Here is an 18,113-nt window from a genome sequence, read left to right as displayed (position 1 = left end):
TAGAAATGCCTTTTCTTTCCTGTATTTTTCTCCATACTTTATAAAGAAGTACACTAGTCATTTCTTTAAAAAAAAAAAAAAAAAAAAAAAAGTCAAAACCACTAAGGGATTTTGACTTTTAGATGGACCATGGAGAATTCAGAAATTAAGATAGAAGGTTCCTCTCACCTTGGCAGCTCGACTGGGAAAAAAAAAAAAAGGCACAAAGATCCCCCTTGAGGTTCAGGTTTTCACATGAAAGTAGGTGGGAAGTGTTCTGACTTCTACTGGATGACCAGTGACCAGAATACAGTTTGCCTGTTGAGACTGAAATAGTTGTACCTATTTCCCTGGCTTTTAGCTGCCTAGCTTTAGATTTCTGAAAATAAGTGACTTAAAGATTGTTTTCTGATTCCAACTAGGGCAGGGTCAAGGTTGCTGTACTTCTCAAGGATCTGCCAGGGTCTCCTGATGTCTTCCTGTGGCCAAGAAAATGATGATGGGAGATAGGGGGAAAGGAGCGGGGAGGATGAGCACAGGCTGCTATTTCAGAAGGGAATTTTACAGCATTTGAAGGTTATTTTCACTGATGAGAATTACAGAGTGTTCGTTATTTCCAACCTGGACAGTCCCTTCCCTCAGAGCAGGATTGCTCATTTCTAGCTTTTGGGTATTTCGGCAATCACCTAGTCTATAGCGTGAGCTCTGGAGGGGCGGCTCTCTCTATACACACAGATTTATATCCTCCCCCACAACACACACACACAAACGCCTCCACCTGCCACGCAGGTGCTTGCAAAACTCTAAGCATCCACTCTTGTTCCCACACATTCTAATGGAGCATAGGTTCTACTGAGCTACCGAGATGGGGTTTCACCATGTTGGCCAGGCTAGTCTCGAACTCCTGACCTCAGAGGATCCACCCGCCTCAGCCTCCCAAAGTGCTGGGATTACAGGTGTGAGCCACCACACCTGGCTTGTTTATTTTCTTCCATAATAGTGATATATCTTAAAATTGACAAAATAGCATAGTGAATCATGCAATATAGCACATAGCTGTCTTTTAAATTGTATGTTTAGATTCTAACAGCCCTGAGTAGCTGGGATTACAGGTATGTGCCACCACGCCTGGCTAATTTTGTATTTTTAGTAGAGATGGGGTTTCACCATATTGGTCAGGCTGGTCTTGAGCTCCAGACCTCAGTTGATCCACCCACCTTGGCCTTCCAAAGTGCTGGGATTACAGGTGTGAGTCACCACGCCCAGCTAGATTCTAACAGCTCTTAAGACTTCAAGTAAGGGGAGATTGGCATAAGCACAAAAGCCAGAAAAACTTTATAGTAGCAACGGACTATGCTGGGAAATTTATGAGAGAATTTTGGATTGATGTTGGGTAGGAAAGAAAAAGGATTCCCAGTCCATGGACAGGCTTGGACAGACACCAAGGTAGAAATAAATGTGGGGCTCTTAGGATAACAGACTTAGCCTGGGAAGTAAGGTCAGGAAGATAAGACATGAGGGGATTGTAAGAAAGATAAGAACGTAGAGTAGGCTGGGCACGGTGGCTTACGCCTGTAATCCCAGCACTTTGGGAGGCCGAGGCGGGCAGATTACAAGGTCAGGAGATCGAGACCATCCTGGCTAACACAGTGACACCCCGTCTCTACTAAAGAATACAAAAAATTAGCCGGGTGTAGTGGTGAGCGCCTATAGTCCCAGCTACTCAGGAGGCTGAGGCAGGAGAATGGCGTGAACCCAGGAGGCGGTGGAGCTTGCAGTGAGCAGAGATCACGCCACTGCACTCCAGCCTGGGTGACAAGGCGAGACTCCGTCTCAAAAAAAAAAAAAAAAAAAAAAGAATGTAGAGTAGATGAAGGAGAGAAAAGAAGGATCTCAGACGGCTGGGCATGGTGGCTCACGCCCATAATCCCAGAACTTTGAGAGGCCAAGGCAGGCGGATCACCTGAGGTCAGGAGTTCGAAACTAGCCTGGCCAACATGGTGAAACCCCGTCTCTACTAAAAATACAAAATTAGCCGGGCGTGGTGGCCCGTGCCTGTAATCCCAGCTACTCGGGAGGCTGAGGCAGGAGAATTGCTTGAACCCAGGAGGCGGAAGTTCAGTGAGCCAGAATCTGTGCCATTGCACTCCAGCCTGGGCGACAAGAGCAAAACTCCGTCTCAAAAACAAAACAAACAAAAAAAGGTGGCTCTCAGAGAATTCCCTCTGCCTAGAGGAGCTCACATCTCCCTGCCACTGAACCAACCCTGGCCTGTTCCCCAAATGCCTGGCCCCAGTGACCTTGGGAACAGCTCTCTCCTTTGAACTGCAAACTGCAGCATTAGCATCTATCCACACCACTTTTCTTTTCTTTTCTGCTATACAATATATACTACCTCATATTGTTTTTAGCTTTAAATTTTTAAAATTTATTTAACAAGAAACATTGTTAGAATAACATTAAAAAAAAAAATTAGAAACATCGCCCAGAATTACAACACTCTAGCAAAGGAATTCTTCTCATTATTCCATGTGCCTTATAGTTCTCGTCCATATATATTCTTACTTATCATTTTTTTGTGAGACGGAGTTTTGCTCTTGTTACCCAGGCTGGAGTGCGACAGCGCAACCTTGGCTCACCACAAACTCTACTTCCTGGGTTCAAGCAATTTTCCTGCCTCAGCCTCCCAAGTAGCTGGGATTACAGGCATTCACCACCCCCACCCGGCTAATTTTTGTGTTTTTTTTGTTTTTTGTTTTTTGTTTTTGAGACGGAGTCTCGCTCTGTGGCCCAGGCTGGAGTGCAGTGGCTGGATCTCAGCTCACTGCAAGCTCCACCTCCCGGGTTCACGCCGTTCTCCTGCCTCAGCCTCCCGAATAGCTGGGACTACAGGCGCCCGCCACCTCACCCGGCTAGTTTTTTGTATTTTTAGTAGAGACGGGGTTTCACCGTGTTAGCCAGAATGGTCTCGATCTCCAGACCTCATGATCCACCCGTTTCGGCCTCCCAAAGTGCTGGGATTACAGGCTTGAGCCACCGCGCCCGGCCTAATTTTGTATTTTTAATAGAGATGTGGTTTCTCCATGTTGGTCAGGCTGGTCTCAAACCCCCAACCTCAGGTGATCTGCCTGCCTTGGCCTCCCACAGTGCTTGGCTTACAGACGTGAGCCACCCACCCACCCCCCAGCATTTTTTTTTTTTTTGAGATGGAGTGTCATTCTTGTTGCCCAGCTGGAGTGCAATGGCACAATTTCAGCTCACTGCGACCTCTGCCTTCTGGGTTCAAGCGATTCTCCTGCCTCAGGCTCCTAAGTAGCTGGGATTACAGGCATGCATCACCACGCCCGGCTAATTTTGTATTTTTAGTAGAGATGGGGTTTCGCTATGTTGGTCAGGCTGGTCTCGAACTCCTGACCTCAGATGATCCACCCACCTCGGCCTCCCAAAGTTCTGGGATTACAGGCGTGAGCCACCATGCCTGGCCTTACTTACCCCTTTAATGAACATGTGCATACTGCCAGGTAGAGTCTGGTTCCTGTGAATGCAGAGTCTACATTTTCATCCTGCACATCGTTGTGTTCCTGGTCCTTGGTACTGTCCTTAAGCTATAGCAGGCAGTCTGGGCCTTTAGGAGATTGATGCAGTGGTAAAGACAGCCTTGCTCATGTAATTTTTTTTTTTTTTTTTTTTTTTTTTTTGGAGATAAGGTCTTGCTCTGTTGCTCAATCTGGAGTGTAGTGGTGTGGTCACAGCTCACTGCAGCCTCGACCTCCCAGGCTCAAGCGATCCTCTCACCTCAGCCTCCCGAGTACCTGGGACCATAGGCGTGTGCCAGCTTTCTTTTCTTTTCTTTTTTTGGCGGGGGGTGGGGGGCAGGGTGCAACAGGGTCTCACTCTGTCACCCAGGCTGGAGTGTGCATTGGTGCAATCTTGGCTCACTGCAACCTTCACCTCCCAGGCTCAAGCAATCCTCCCACCTCAGCCTCCCCAGTAGGTGGGACTACAGGCTCACCAACACACCCAGCTTTTTTTTTTTTTTTTTTTTTTTGTATTTTTTGTAGAGACAGGTTCTTGCCGTGTTGCCCAGGGTGGTTTCGAACTGCTGAGCTCAAGGGATCCACCTGCTTCGACCTTCCAAAGTGCTAGAATTATAGCCTTGAGCCATCGCACCCAGGCTTCAAGTGCTTTTTGTCTTCTTAAGGAAGTCTGAAAGGAGATTGTTGCACTGATAAAGGAAGGGGATGCTGAGACGAGGGACTGATGGGGAAAAAATACTTCACACAAAGTATTAGTAGGCACTGGAGACTAACTAGGACCCAAGGATGAGGTAAAGGGGTAAAACAAAGATGTTTTAAGTCTGACTCACTGGGACAGTGATGAACATCAGAAGTTGGGAGGGGGGTGTCGTGGGTGGTGAAGATGAGGAAAGATGACTGTGGTGGCTTCAGTTGTGAGCTTGAAGTGACAGATATCCAAGTAAAAAATGTACAGTACCTACTCTCAGGAGAAGTTTCATGAGAGAGGGACATGAGCTGGCAGAGACAAGAAATAGCATCGTTGCAAGTCCTTCCGGCCCTTGTTGGTGTCTTACCACAGCCCTCCCTTAACTCTGTCGTCCCAGATTCTTTACACAGAGCGATTTGAAAATAAACTGGATCCCGACGCATCCTCTGTTAACCTGATTCACTGCTCACATTTTGAGAGCGTGAACACAAGCCAAACTGCATCTGAAGACCAAGTGCCATACACGGTATCATCCATGTCTCAGAAGAATCAAGGGCAACAATATGAGGAGGTGGAGAAAGTTTGGCTTCCTAATAACTCATCAAGAAACAGCTCGCCAGGACTGCCTGATGTGGCAGAAAGCCAGGGAAGGAGATCACTCATCCCTTACTCAGATGCGTCTCTACTGCCCAGTGTCCACACCATCATCCTGGATTTCTCCATGGTACACTATGTGGATTCACAGGGGTTAGTCGTATTAAGACAGGTAAGTACTGGGGAGGCCTTGGCAGGAGCTCTGATCCCCCTCCTACCATCCCATCCCCATCCTGATCCTGACTGAATTCTGTTAGTCATTGATCAGCTGTTATGTGACTGCTAGGCCACCAGAATCTTGGACACTGAAGGCAGTATAAGGTCAATCAAAATAAAAATACAATGAACCAATTCCTGGTTTTTTTTTTTTTTTTTTTTTTTTTGAGATAGAATGAACCAATTCCTTTTTTTTTTTTTTGAGACAGAGCCTTGCTCTGTTGCCCAGGCTGGACTGTAGTGGCGCAATCTCGGCTCACTACAACCTCTGCCTCCCAGGTTCAAGAGATTCTCCTGCCTCAGCCTCCTGAGTAGCTGGAACTACAGGCATGTCACCACGTCCTGCTAATTTTTGTATTTTTGGTAGAGACGAGGTTTCACCACGTTGGCCAGGCTGGTCTGAAACTCCTAACCTCAAGTGATCTGCCCGCCTTGGCCTACCAAAGTTCTGGGATTACAGGTGTGAGCCACCACGCCCAGCCTAAAATGAACCAATTCTGATGTACTGAGCTGCGATTGGTTTGGTAAGCACAGGACATTATTATTTCTCAAGAAATGAAAAACAGGACGCTCTGAACTTCATTGAAACAGCAATCTGTGCCACGCCTAGTAACTCCCAGAACATCCTGGGAGTCAGCTGCAAATCTCTTCAAGGTGTAGGTCTGAATGCTTCAGATAAAAAGCAGCTCACCAGGAATTCTCCACAGTTCAGCTGCTCTGAGCCAGCACTGTAAAAGGCACTGGGCTGTGTTGTACTCCAGTTTGAAGAGGGTGGGATGAAATGACACCTCAAACTTGGGGCTGCCTGTCCAGTACCTGCAGGGTCTTCCCCACTTCCTTCCACACCCACCCATCTTCAGGTGAAAAGGACAGGGATGATTTTGCCTTCAAAAGCTGTGCCCCTGGTCCTGACTTCTTTTCTACTCTTGGGTTTCTCTGACAGTCCTCTTTTCTCTCCCTCCTATATGGTAGACAGTTTAGGTGCACAGCTAACAATACTGATGTCATTGTTTAATGCCTCGTAAGTATAATATTCCTTTTTTAGCCAGCTTATCTCAGTTTACAGCACTCTCTCTCCCTCTTGGTGATGGCACAGGTTTGAACATCCTGAATACTAACGGTGTTTGAGTGCTTCTTTTGAGATTTGTGCCTTTGGATGGTTTTCCTTCTTTTATCCTCAGATCCTATTTTGTCATATTTTCTTACTCCTAAGGGAATACGACTGCCTCTTAAGTAAGTCCAGCTTCTCTTTGGTCTGGGGCAAAAGGAAGCTTTTCATAGCAGAAAGAACTCTGGATTGCAGTCTGGTATGTTTGCTCTGTCTTGACTCACTGTCCATCTGACCCGAGGCAAGTTACTAGATTGAACTGGGTCTTGGTTTCCTTATCTACAAAATGAGAGGCTTGGAAGAGATTAAGAGCTTTTCCATGCATGAGATCCTTTTATTTTTCAACTCCGTTTTCTGATTCAATTATACTTTGATAATCTCTTGTTATTTGGGCTTTTCCATCTTAGATTATTCTACTGGGCTATGTTCTCCCCTTCTGGTCTTAGGCTGTAGTTGTTACTTTAGATTTTATTCAACCCACGTTGCTGTCTACTATGTGCCAGACCGAGTTGGGCACATGTATATACACTATCTCATGTAATTTTCACAACTGCCTTGAGAGACAGGCCATACTTTCCCCTAAGAGGCTGAGGCTCACAGCTCATACGTGGCCTGTCCAGCATTGAAACTTTAAGCATCTGACTTTATGTCACACTTTCTTTCTGTTCCATGGTATAGTTGTGCCATTGTCTCCCTTGCTCCTCCTCCTTTTGTAGAGGCACCATCTGTTCTGGTCCTTGGCAGCACCCACCCACACCTGGCCCATGTTGATGACTTTCTGTTCATCCCCAACATGGAGACAATGTTAGACACCTTTAGCTTTCAGCCTTTAAAGATTCATGGTGTACTTTTACACTCTAAAAATGCAGGTTTCTTCATTTCCTTTGTAATTGTGTATACTACCATATTGGAAGAAATCATTCTATTTACTTTATAATTGAAAACTGGAACCTAAGAAAAATCCATCAGTCCATTCCTTTTTTTTTTTTTTTTTTTTTTTTTTTTTTTGAGATGGCATCTCACTCTGTCGCCTAGGCTGGAGTGCAGTGGCATGATCTCGGCTCACTGCAATTTCCGCTTCCTGGGTTAAAGTGATTCTTCTGCCTCAGTCTCCCGAGTAGCTGGGACTACAGGCACGCACCACCACACCGGGATAATTTTTGTATTTTTAGTAGAGACAGGGTTTCACCATATTGGCCAGGCTGGTCTCAAACTCCTAACCTCATGATCCACTTGTCTTGGCCTCCCAAAGTGTTGGGATTATAGGCATGAGCCACCGTGCCTGGTTTACCCATCAATCCATTCTTATTGGAGACAACCACTCAGATTAAACTTCTTCCTAATTCATGGGACTTTCCTTTTCCAGCGTTTGTCATTTAGAGTCTGTTGTGGCCCTTTGGCAAATGACTTTGTGATTTGCCATATGATCAAGAATGACTTCATTTCCTCTTGGTAGTGAAAGAAGCAGAGTTTGTTTCTTTTGACACTTTAACTTAGTGCTCAGGGTTAGTGTCTACTCAGTGTTAAGTACTAAGGTCGATATTGATTTGCTTTGAAGTGAACTTCAAAAATGGAGTGCAGTGGCACGATCTCGGCTCAGACAAAGCCTTCTTATACTGATTTTTTCTCTCTCTGCAGATATGCAATGCCTTTCGAAATGCCAACATTTTGATACTCATTGCAGGGTGTCACTGTGAGTATCCTTCTTCACCCTATGAGAGGGCTGTTTTGCACCCTGGGCCCTCTGCTCCCCACGTATCTGACATTGTGTGTGTTCTGGGTTTGGTTTGTAGCTTCCATAGTCAGGGCATTTGAGAGGAATGATTTCTTTGATGCTGGCATCACCAAGACCCAGCTGTTCCTCAGCGTTCACGACGCCGTGCTGTTCGCCTTGTCAAGGAAGGTTATAGACTCCTCCGAATTAAGCATCGATGAATCTGAGACAGTGATACGGGAAACCTACTCAGAAACAGAGAAGGTCGGACAAACAGACAAAGCATGGGGTTGGGGGAAGGGATTGAGGTCGGCAGGGGGGATGGGTGGGGGTGGGTGGGGGCTGGGAGTCAGGATACCTGATCAGATAGATGAATAATGTCCAGGAAAGCTATTTAGTATGGCTGTACCAGAATCTGAGATGTGGAAATGCTCCCTTACCACTTGGTAAATAGCAGTGGATCTGAGCAGCCAAGTGCCCCCACTGTCATGGCATCGGGGTTCCATTCAAGAAATTTCCCTAACTGAAGAGAGGGTTTGCCCAACCCAGCATAGACCTCAAGGATCCTTCTACAGCATTCTTGGTTAGTGTCTATTACCAGTTGCTAAATATTTTAAATATCTCCCTTAGCTATACCTTTAGAATTCCTCCCCACCCCACCCACTCTTGAGATGAATAATTAAACTAATGAACTAGCAGAGATTCAGATCTCTAATCTTGTCTAACACCTCAGCTTTATTACCTTTACATTGTAATATGAGATTTACTCAACCTGATCAAATGCAAAGGAGAATAATATATAAGTCTGAATTTTCAGTCTTTTATTAATACTGAGACCTGGCTGGGTGCAGAGGCTCACGTCTGTAATCCTAGCACTATGGGAGGCCAAGGTGGGTGGATCACGAGGTCAGGAGTTCAAGACCATCTTAGCCAACAAGGTGAAACCCCATCTCTGCTAGAACTACAAAAATTAGCCAGGCACGGTGGCAGGCGCCTATAGTCCCAGCTGTTTGGGAGGTTGAGGCAGGAGAATTGCTTGAACCCGGGAGGTGGAGGTTGCAGTGAGCCGAGATTGTGCCACTGCACTCCAGCCTGGGTGACAGAGTGAGACTGTCTGAAAAAATAAAAACATACTGAGACCTGGGCCCACTTCAGCATTTTCAAATCAGTACCTGTGTAGGTTAAAGGTTTCCAAAAAAAAAAAAAAAAAGAAATTAAAACAGATGGGCACTAAAATATTATCTAATATCATCTAATGACTAGAAATTATTAAACAAAGCCTAGTTGATGAAATGAGACACCACATCTGAAACAAGGGCCAGGCATGGTGGCTCACGCCTGTAATCCCAGCACTTTGGTAGGCCAACATGGGCGAATCACTAGGTCAGGAGATCAAGACCATCCTGGCTAACATGGTGAACCCCATCTCTACTAAAAATACAAAAAAATTAGCCAGGCGTGGTGGTATGCACCTGTAATCCCAGCACTTTGGGAGGCCAAGACAGGCGGATCACTTGAGGTCAGGAGTTCAAAACCAGCCTGGCCAACATGGTGAAACCCTGTCTCTACTAAAAATACAAAAAAATTAGCCGGGCGAGGTGGCACGCACCTGTAGTCCCAGCTACTTGGGAGACTGAGTCAGGAGAATCGCTTGAACCCAGGAGGCAGAGGTTGCAGTGAGCCGAGATCGCGCCACTGCACTCCAGCCTGGGTGACAGAGCGAGACTCTGTCTAAAAACAGAACAAAACAAAACAACAACAACAACAAACACATACAACTAGTTAACTGGTAGTTAATAAAAAACAACTAGTTAGTAGTTAATTAGTAATAACTAATTATTAGTATTGTAACTAATAATTAGTAATAATTAACTAATCAATTGGTTTGAATTATGCCATCTGCTTCTATTATAAATGGAAGTTTCTCTATTTTGTATTTATAATTATGATACTCAACATTTGTTTTCACATATTTAGTCATATCTATTAATATTTCCTTTTCTTATTTATATTTACTTTTTATTTAGAAAGTCATTCCCACTTAGAAGGTAAATAAGACATATTTTCTAGATTTTTATGTTTTTATTTTTTATATGTTATACTCTTTAATGTAAATAGAATGTATTTCAGTGTACAGGTATTAGAGGGTAATCTTCATTTTTTTTTTATTTTTGAGACAGAGCCTCGCTCTGTCACCCAGGCTGGAGTGCAATGGCGTGGTCTTGGCTCACTGCAACCTCTGCCTCCCGGGTTCAAGCGATTCTCCCTCCTCAGCCTCCCAGGTAGCTGGGACTACAGGCGCCGCCACCACACCCCGCTAATTTTTGTATTTTTAGTAGAGACGGGGTTTCACTATGTTGGCCAGGCTGGTCTCAAACTCTTGACCTCGTGATCCACCCGCCTCAGCCTCCCAAAGTGCTGGGATTACAGGTGTAAGCCACTGCACCCAGCCTTAATCTTTATTTTTTATCTATATAGCTAATTATTTTGGGCTATGTACCATCTATCTTAGTTCATTAGTGCTACTATAACAAAATATCTGAGACTGGGTAATTTGTACATAATAGATATTTATTTCTCACAGTTCTGAATGTGAGAAGTCCAAGATCAAGGCCCTGGCAGTTTCAGTGTTTGCTGAGGGCTTGTTCCATCTTCTCTCAGCAGCATCCTCATGTATCAGAAGGTGGAAGGACAAAAGTGCCTATGCTAGCTCCCTCCAACTCTTTTATAAGGCACTAATCCATTCACAAGGGCAGAGCCCTTATGACTTAATCACTCCCAAAAGGCCTCACCTCTTAATACCATCACAATGTGGATTAAGTTTCAACATGGATTTTGGAAGTCACACATGCAAATCATAGCACCATCCAACCATCTATTGAATAAGCCTTCTTTCCCCTACTGATATGTTATTTTCATAAAATATTATATTCTTATGAAAACTAAACTGTATTTGTAGCTTAGTTGTGGATTTCATTATTCTGTATAGCTTCAGTATCACAGTGTTTTTTGTTTTTGTTTTTTGTTTTGTTTTTGGTTTTTTTTTGTTTTTTTTTTTGAGACAGTCTCACTGTGTTGCCCAGTCTGGAATGCAGACTGGAATGCAGAATGGATCTCGGCTCACTGCAACCTCCACCTCCCAGGTTCAAGTGATTCTCCTGCCTCAGCCTCCTGAGTAGCTGGGATTACAGGCGTGCACCACCACACCTGGCTAATTTTTGTATTTTTAGTAGAGACAAGGTTTCACCATGTTGCCCAGGCTGGTCTCAAACTCCTGACCTCAGGTGATCTGCCCACCTCAGCCTCCCAAAATCCTGGGATTACAGGTGTGAGCCACCACACCTGGCTATCACACTGTTTTTGTTGCTATTGCTGTATAATACACTTTAACATTGGTTAAGAAGTCCTATGTCATCAGTGTTCTATTTCAAAATTTGCTAAGTCATTCTCACCAATGTATTCTTCCAAACCAACGTTTGAATCTTTTGTCAGGTCTCCACCCCACAAAAACAAATCTTATTGAAATAATCATTAGAGTTGTATTAAAAATATAAAATCACTTGAGAATTTATATCTTTATAGTATTCATTCTTCTTATTCAGAAATATAAACTGTCTCTACATTTACTGTCTTCTTAAATGTTTCATGCATAGTAAGGTTTTGTGACTTTCTTCACATAGGAAAATCCTAGATACTTTATATGTTTTACTTTTTGGTTTTTTTGAGACAGGGTGTCACTCTGTCACCCAGGCTGAAGTGCAGTGGCATGATCACAGTGCACCACAGCCTCAGCCTCTCAGGCTCAAGCAATCCTCCAACCTCAACCTCCTGAGTATTTGGGAGTACAGACACACACCACTATGCCCAGCTAATATTTGTATTTTTCACAGAGACGGGATTTTGCCATGTTGCCCAGGCTGGTCTTGAACTCTTGGGCTCAAGCAATCCACCCACCTCCACCTCCCAAAGTGCTGGGATTACAGGCATGAGCCACCACACCTGGCCATTTCCATTATATTTTCTAACTGGCAATTGCTAACATATAGAAAACTCACTGGTTTTTATTAAATTATTTGGCTACCTTTGTGAATCATTTTACTATTCCTAAGAGGTTTCACTGTTAATTCCTTTGGGTTTTCCAAATAGGAAAATATTTTCTAAAAATAATACTAATCTCTTATGTTCCAGTTGTTAGAATTCTTATTTCAATATCATACATTATTGCATTAACTAAACGTCTCAGAACAATTTAAGTCATAATGATGAATCTTGTCTTACTCCTGAATTTAATGAGGATTCTTGTGTGTCTATTAAGATTAGTGGTGGCCAGGTGTGGTGGCTCACACCTGCAATCCTAGCACTTTGAGAGGCCAAAGCAGGCGGGATCACTTGAGGCCAGGGGTTTGAGACCAGCCTGGCCAACATGGCAAAACCCCGTCTCTACTAAAAATACAAAAAAATTAACTGGGCGTGGTGGTACGCGCCTATAACCCCAGCTACTCAGGAGGCCAAGGCACGAGAATCACTTTAACCCAGGAAGCGGAGGTTGCAGTGGGCTGAGATCGTGCCACTGCACTCCAGCCTGGATGACAGAGTGAGACCCTGTCTCAAAAAAAGTTAAAAAATAAAAGACTAGTGGTGATAGCTGGTTTAAGATGGACATATCAGCTAGGCATAGTGACTCATGCCTGTAATGCCAGCACTTTGGGAGACTGAGGCAGAAGAATCACTTGAGGCCAGGAATTTCAGAGCAACCTGGACAACATAGTGAGATGCTATCTTGAAAAAAAAATTATTTAATTAAAAATCAGCCAGGTATGATGGTGCATACCTGTAATCCTAGCTACTTGGGAGCTTGAGGCAGGAGGATTGCTTGAGCCCAATAGTTTAAGGTCACAGTGAGCTTTGATTTTGCCACTGCACCCCAGCCTGGATGACAGAGTAAGACCTGGTCAAAAAAAAAAAAAAAAAAAAAAAAAAAAAGATGGACATTATCTACCATGTTTTAAAAAAGTATTTTCCTAATGTACTAACATTCTTATATTAAGACTTGGTATTGAATATGTCAATTGTTTTCTGCTATTTAAGATAGGGAAGACTAGGAGAGTAGCAAGTTCTATTTCATGTGTATTGAATTCAAAATGCCTGGGCCGGGTGTGGCCTCATGCCTGTAATCCCAGCACTTTGGGAGGCGAGGCAGGTGGATCCCTTGAGGCCAGGAGTTCGAGATTAGCCTGGCCAACATGGTGAATCCTCTTCTCGACTAAAAATACAAAAATTAGTTAGGTGTGGTGGCGTACACCTGTCATTTCAGCTACTTGGGAGCCTGAGGCAGGAGAATCACTTGAACCTGGGAGGCGGAGGTTGCAGTGAGCCAAGATCATGCCACTGTACTCCAGCCTAGGCAACAGAACAATACTCAAAAAAAAAAAAAAAAAAAGTTGCCTATTAAACATTCAAATGGAGATGTCAAGAATGGAAGTGAATATAAGAACCTGCAGATCGGGGAAGGGTTATAATCAAAGAATCATCAGCATCAGCCTACAGATGGTAACAAAAATTATGGGCCCAGAATAAAAGTCCCTATGGAGAGAGCATAGAGAAGAGAAAGGTCCCATGATCAAGCGCTGGGGCATACCAACACCTAGAAGTCCAATAGAAGCAGAGGAGACAGTAAAGAGACCAAGAAGCAGCAAGCAGGAAGGAATGAGGAAAAGCAGAAGAGTGTCATATGGTGGTTGAGAAGAAAATGTTTCAGGAAAGGTGAAGTGATTAATTTGGAGGAATGGTGCTACAGGCTGATTCAAGGCTTATGCAAGGCCTGTGGGTGCCTGCCATGTGACAAGCTCAGTGTCTGCTACTGGGGATATCAAGAACCAGGCCCTGTCATATTCCACAAGCTTAGAGTCTAGTAAGGAGTAGGTTTGTAAATAAATAAAGCAATACATTACTGGTACTATGATGAAAGTGTGAATGAGGTGTAGCTGGAACACAAAAGAAGCTGTGGTCTTGCCTGGTCATCTTAGCTCTGAATCTGGGGTGATGACTAAGTGGATGTGGACAAGATGGAGGAGGACAAGTCAGGCAAAAGGAGAGGCATGCACAAAACTGAGCAGTAGTCAGGCAACTCTGGGTAACTTTATGGTGAGAGCAAAGGGCGGGGACCACAGCTGGAATAAAGCTAAAGAAGAATGGCAAGAGGCCAGGTCACACACAGCCTTATATGCCCTGTCAAGGATTGCACTGGGGGTTGGCAAGACAAGTAAGATCAAGAAGACAAGATGTTTCAGAATGTTGTTAAGTCCATTGCTGTTTTAAATGGTTGCTCGTGAAATCCGGTCTAGCTAGAAAAGCCAGAGAAATTCTAAGTTGGAAATTGATTGAGTCTGAAGAATAGTGAGTAACTGAGAAACCAGAGGTTAGAAGGAAGATGAAAAGCAGATTTATGGATGATATCATTGGCATTTTAAAGAAAAATTTTAAAAAAATTTTTAATAAAAAATAAATAAAGGTTGGGTGCAGTGGCTCATGCTCGTAATCCCAGCACTTTGGGAGGCTGAGGCGGGCAGATCACTTGAGTTCAGGAGTTCAAGACCAGCCTGGCCAACATGGTGAAACCCTGTCTCTACTAAAAATACAAAAATAGCCAGTCGTGGTGGTGCATATCTGTAGTCCCAACTACTTGGGAGGCTGAGGCAAGAGAATCACTTGAATTCGGGAAGTAGAGGTTTGCAGTGAGTCAAGATCATGCCACTGCACTCCAGTCTGGGCAACAGAGCAAGACTCTGTGTCAAAATTAATAACAATAATAAAAAGAAAAGTAGACTTAGGTAAGAAATATTTTCTACTCTGCAAGGAACCCATGGTTCTGGTACCTTAAGTCCTATTGTATTCTGAAATTCCTTGACTGCTCAAAGATTAAAAGTCTGGGTTTTGTTTGTTTGTTTTTTGCGACAAAGTCTCACTCTGTTGCTCAGGCTGGAGTGCAGTGATGCAAACACAGCTCACTGCGGTCTCAGCCTCAAGCGATCCTCCTGCCTCAGCCTCCTGGGTAGCCAGGACTACAGGCATGTGCCATCATGCCCAGCTAGTTTTTAAAATTATTATTATTATTTGTAGAGATAGAAGTTTCACTATGTTGCCCAGGCTGACCTTGAACTCCTGGGCTAAAGTGATTCTCCTGCCCCAGCCTCCCAAAGTGCTGGGATTAAAGGTATGAGCCACTGCGTTCAGCAGAAAGTTAAATTTAATTAGAAATTTTAACCTACCTAATTGTATTTCAGAATGACAACTCAATATATAAAATGAGCAGCAGTTTTCTAGGAAGCCAAAAAAATGTAAGTCCAGGCTTCACCAAGATCCAACAGCCTGTAGAAGAGGAGTCGGAGTTGGATTTGGAGCTGGAGTCAGAACAAGAGGCTGGGCTGGGTCTGGACCTAGACCTGGATCGGGAACTGGAGCCTGAGTCAGAGCTGGAGCCTGAAATGGAGCCCAAGGCTGAGACTGAGACCGAGACCGAGACCGAGATGGAGCCCCAGCCTGAGACTGAGCCCGAGATGGAGCCTGACCCCAAATCTAGGTCAAGAGCTCACACTTTCCCTCAGCAGCATTACTGGCCTACGTATCATCCGCGTACGGCTTCCACCCAGTCTCAGACTCAGCCTCGGACATGGTCAGTGGAGAGAAGACGCCATCCTATGGATTCATACTCACCGGAGGGCAACAGTAATGAAGATGTCTAGGAGATGAACTGGAAATAAGGGGTCGGATAATCCTGGCAAATCCTTCTATCCAAAAGGGGTTAATTGTCCAGAGACCTAGATTGGATATGAACTAGCAGTACTTCCTTCCTGACTGTGACTCCTACCACCTGCCGGCCTTCTTCCTTGTTCTGCACTGGGATCACACTCCCAGATCACATTACTAAATGCCAACAATTATCTCTTAATTCCCTATCCAGGCTCCCCTCATTTCACCTTCAGCATATATTCTAGTCATGAATTTCCTTCTTCACACACCCCACATCTCCGGGCTTTGTGCCAGACCATCTCTAACTTAATCCTCTCATCCCTGTTCCCCTTTCTCCAAAGAGATGAAGCTCAAATAAAATGTATAACTCTAGTACTAAACATTTGGATCCTTCCTGCACCTTCTCCCTTCTCTGTATTCTGTATCCTGAAGGAAATGTCAAATGGGAGGGATCCCAGAAGGGAGTGGACATGGTGGAGAAGAGATGAACAAGAGAAAAAAAAATTAAGTAGCATTTGATTTTATATGCAAGGTATCTTCCCTGTACTGATAGGGGAAATGGGGAAAACAGGTAGGTTAATCCGGGTCAAAAGCAAGCCAGCCTGTGAGACTTGTAGTACAACGTCCTGCTAAACTGAGAGCACTTTTGCTGTCATTCTCAGAGGTCAAGATCTTATCCTGCCACTGGTTTCATAAGGCCAATGAGCTGTACCAACTGATGGGAATTCCCTTTATGAATTCCCTTTCTGGAACTCTCCCTGGGGTTCAGATTCACATTCACCATTCAGATTCACCATTGCTTCTTTCTTACAAGTTTTTAAGATATAGGCAATTTGGAATCTGTACTCTTGGTGCACCAAGGAGTTAAAATCTGTGACAGCCACAACCAGCCTAGAAGTTGGAAAAGTCAATCATTACTAGTTTTGTCCAAATCCATTCAAAAAATTTCCCCCTTCCCCATTTAAAATATGTCTAGTATTAAAGTATGACCAGAAGAAAAATATAGACCCCTGGGCAAAGGTATATGAAATCCTGAATTTTATTTCCAGCTCAAAAAACATGACGACTCCTGCTTCAGTACTCCATTTATCTTGTTAAGTGAAATAAATCTTAGTTAAAATATAGATTTCTTTTATCATAAAGATAGCATATGCATTCACCCATTGTAGAAGCATTTTGTTAAGCATCTGCTACATGCGTTGCGTCTTGAACTGTGAGGTAGGTAAAATAATATTATCCTAATTTATACACGCATAAAACTGAGATATAATGTGCAACATGACCTTGTAAATACAAAAAGAGGTAGGGGCCAAAGTCACAAGCTTCATTGTTTCATGTTTACTGAACACATTTATTGAAGGCCTACTCTGTGCTAAGCACTGTCCCAGGTGCTGAAGATACAGGATGGGTATAGAACAGATGACAAAAATAATTACAAGTTGTGAAAAGTAATAAATTACAAATTGTGAAGATGAAACACAAGAAACTCTTGGGGCATGTATCAAGAGGACCTGATCTAGTCTTGAGTCTCAAGGAAGTTCTTCCTAAGGCAATGACATATGACTTGAGATCTGAAGGATGAGTAGGAGTTAGGCTTAAAGTAAATTCCAATGATTGCTAGAAGGGCAGGAACAAATGGGAACCCAAGAGCGGTGGCCATGGATGAGAACATCTGGGGCACAACTAGATGGAGCCTATGATACCAAGGGCTCAACTAGAAATGTCAAACCAGGAATAAGTTGTCAGGATGGCAGGGACAGGCACAGAAATCTGCCAAAGCCAAGGAAACATTTCATATTTATAACAGGAGACTAAGAAGTGCACAGAGAGCCCATTTTCTGCAGGTTGCTGCCTTCTCACTCCAGTTCCCTTCTAGTCCCATGTGTCCATTAAAGTCTGTAAACAGAGAATCAATGGCTTCTGACACTTGTGCCATTAAGTCGTAGAGTCTAGACTTGGGTCCTTTCTGCTACAACTGCAACAAGGCTGTATTAGTCTGTTTTCACACTGTTATAAAGACACTACCTGAGACTAGGTAATTTATAAAGAAAGGAGGTGTATTAGACCATTTTCGTGCTACTGATAATGACATATCTGAGACTGGGAAGAAAAAGGTTTAATTGGACTTACAGTTCCACATGGCTTGGGAGGCCTCAGAATCATGGCAGGAGGTGAAAGGCACTTCTTACATGGTGGTGGCAAGAGAAAATAGGAAGAAGCAAAAGCGGAAATCCCTGATAAAACCATCAGATCTCGTGAGACTATTCACTATCATGAGAATAGCATGGGAAAGACCCGCCCCCACGATTCAATTACCTCCCCCTGGGTCCTTCCCACAGCACGTGGGAATTCTGGGAGATACAATTAAAGTTGAGATTTGATGGGGACACAGCCTCCAACAAACCATTCCACCCCTGACCCCTCTAAATCTCATGTCCTCAAGTTTCAAAACAAATCATGGCTTACCAACAGTCCCCCAAAGTCTTAACTCATTGCAGCATTAACACAAAAGTCCACAGTCCAAAGTCT

At 43.9% G+C, this 18,113-nt stretch overlaps 1 protein-coding gene and 1 long non-coding RNA gene across 7 annotated transcripts in view; one reads left to right on the top strand and one right to left on the bottom strand.

Annotated features, from left to right (window-relative positions):
• The window catches only part of SLC26A8 (solute carrier family 26 member 8), a 79,871-nt gene extending 63,915 nt beyond the window's left edge, over positions 1 to 15,956 (top strand). For all 6 annotated transcript variants that reach the window (XM_050787577.1, XM_050787578.1, XM_050787579.1 and 3 more), the window contains 4 exons: positions 4,601 to 4,969; positions 7,760 to 7,814; positions 7,915 to 8,099; positions 15,119 to 15,956. In XM_050787577.1, coding sequence (XP_050643534.1) covers positions 4,601 to 4,969; positions 7,760 to 7,814; positions 7,915 to 8,099; positions 15,119 to 15,577 — 1,068 coding nt within the window. In that variant the 3' untranslated portion in view covers positions 15,578 to 15,956. The remainder of the gene's footprint in view (positions 1 to 4,600; positions 4,970 to 7,759; positions 7,815 to 7,914; positions 8,100 to 15,118) is intronic.
• LOC126952837 (uncharacterized) overlaps positions 1 to 18,113 on the bottom strand; it is an 88,412-nt gene that overhangs the window by 50,964 nt on the left and 19,335 nt on the right. The window lies entirely within an intron of this gene.

The sequence above is a fragment of the Macaca thibetana genome, chromosome 4, assembly GCF_024542745.1.
Source record: "Macaca thibetana thibetana isolate TM-01 chromosome 4, ASM2454274v1, whole genome shotgun sequence".
In the NCBI taxonomy this organism is placed as follows: domain Eukaryota; kingdom Metazoa; phylum Chordata; class Mammalia; order Primates; family Cercopithecidae; genus Macaca; species Macaca thibetana.
The sequence above is the reverse complement of the archived record's forward strand: the minus strand, read 5'-3'. Positions and strand labels throughout refer to the sequence as shown.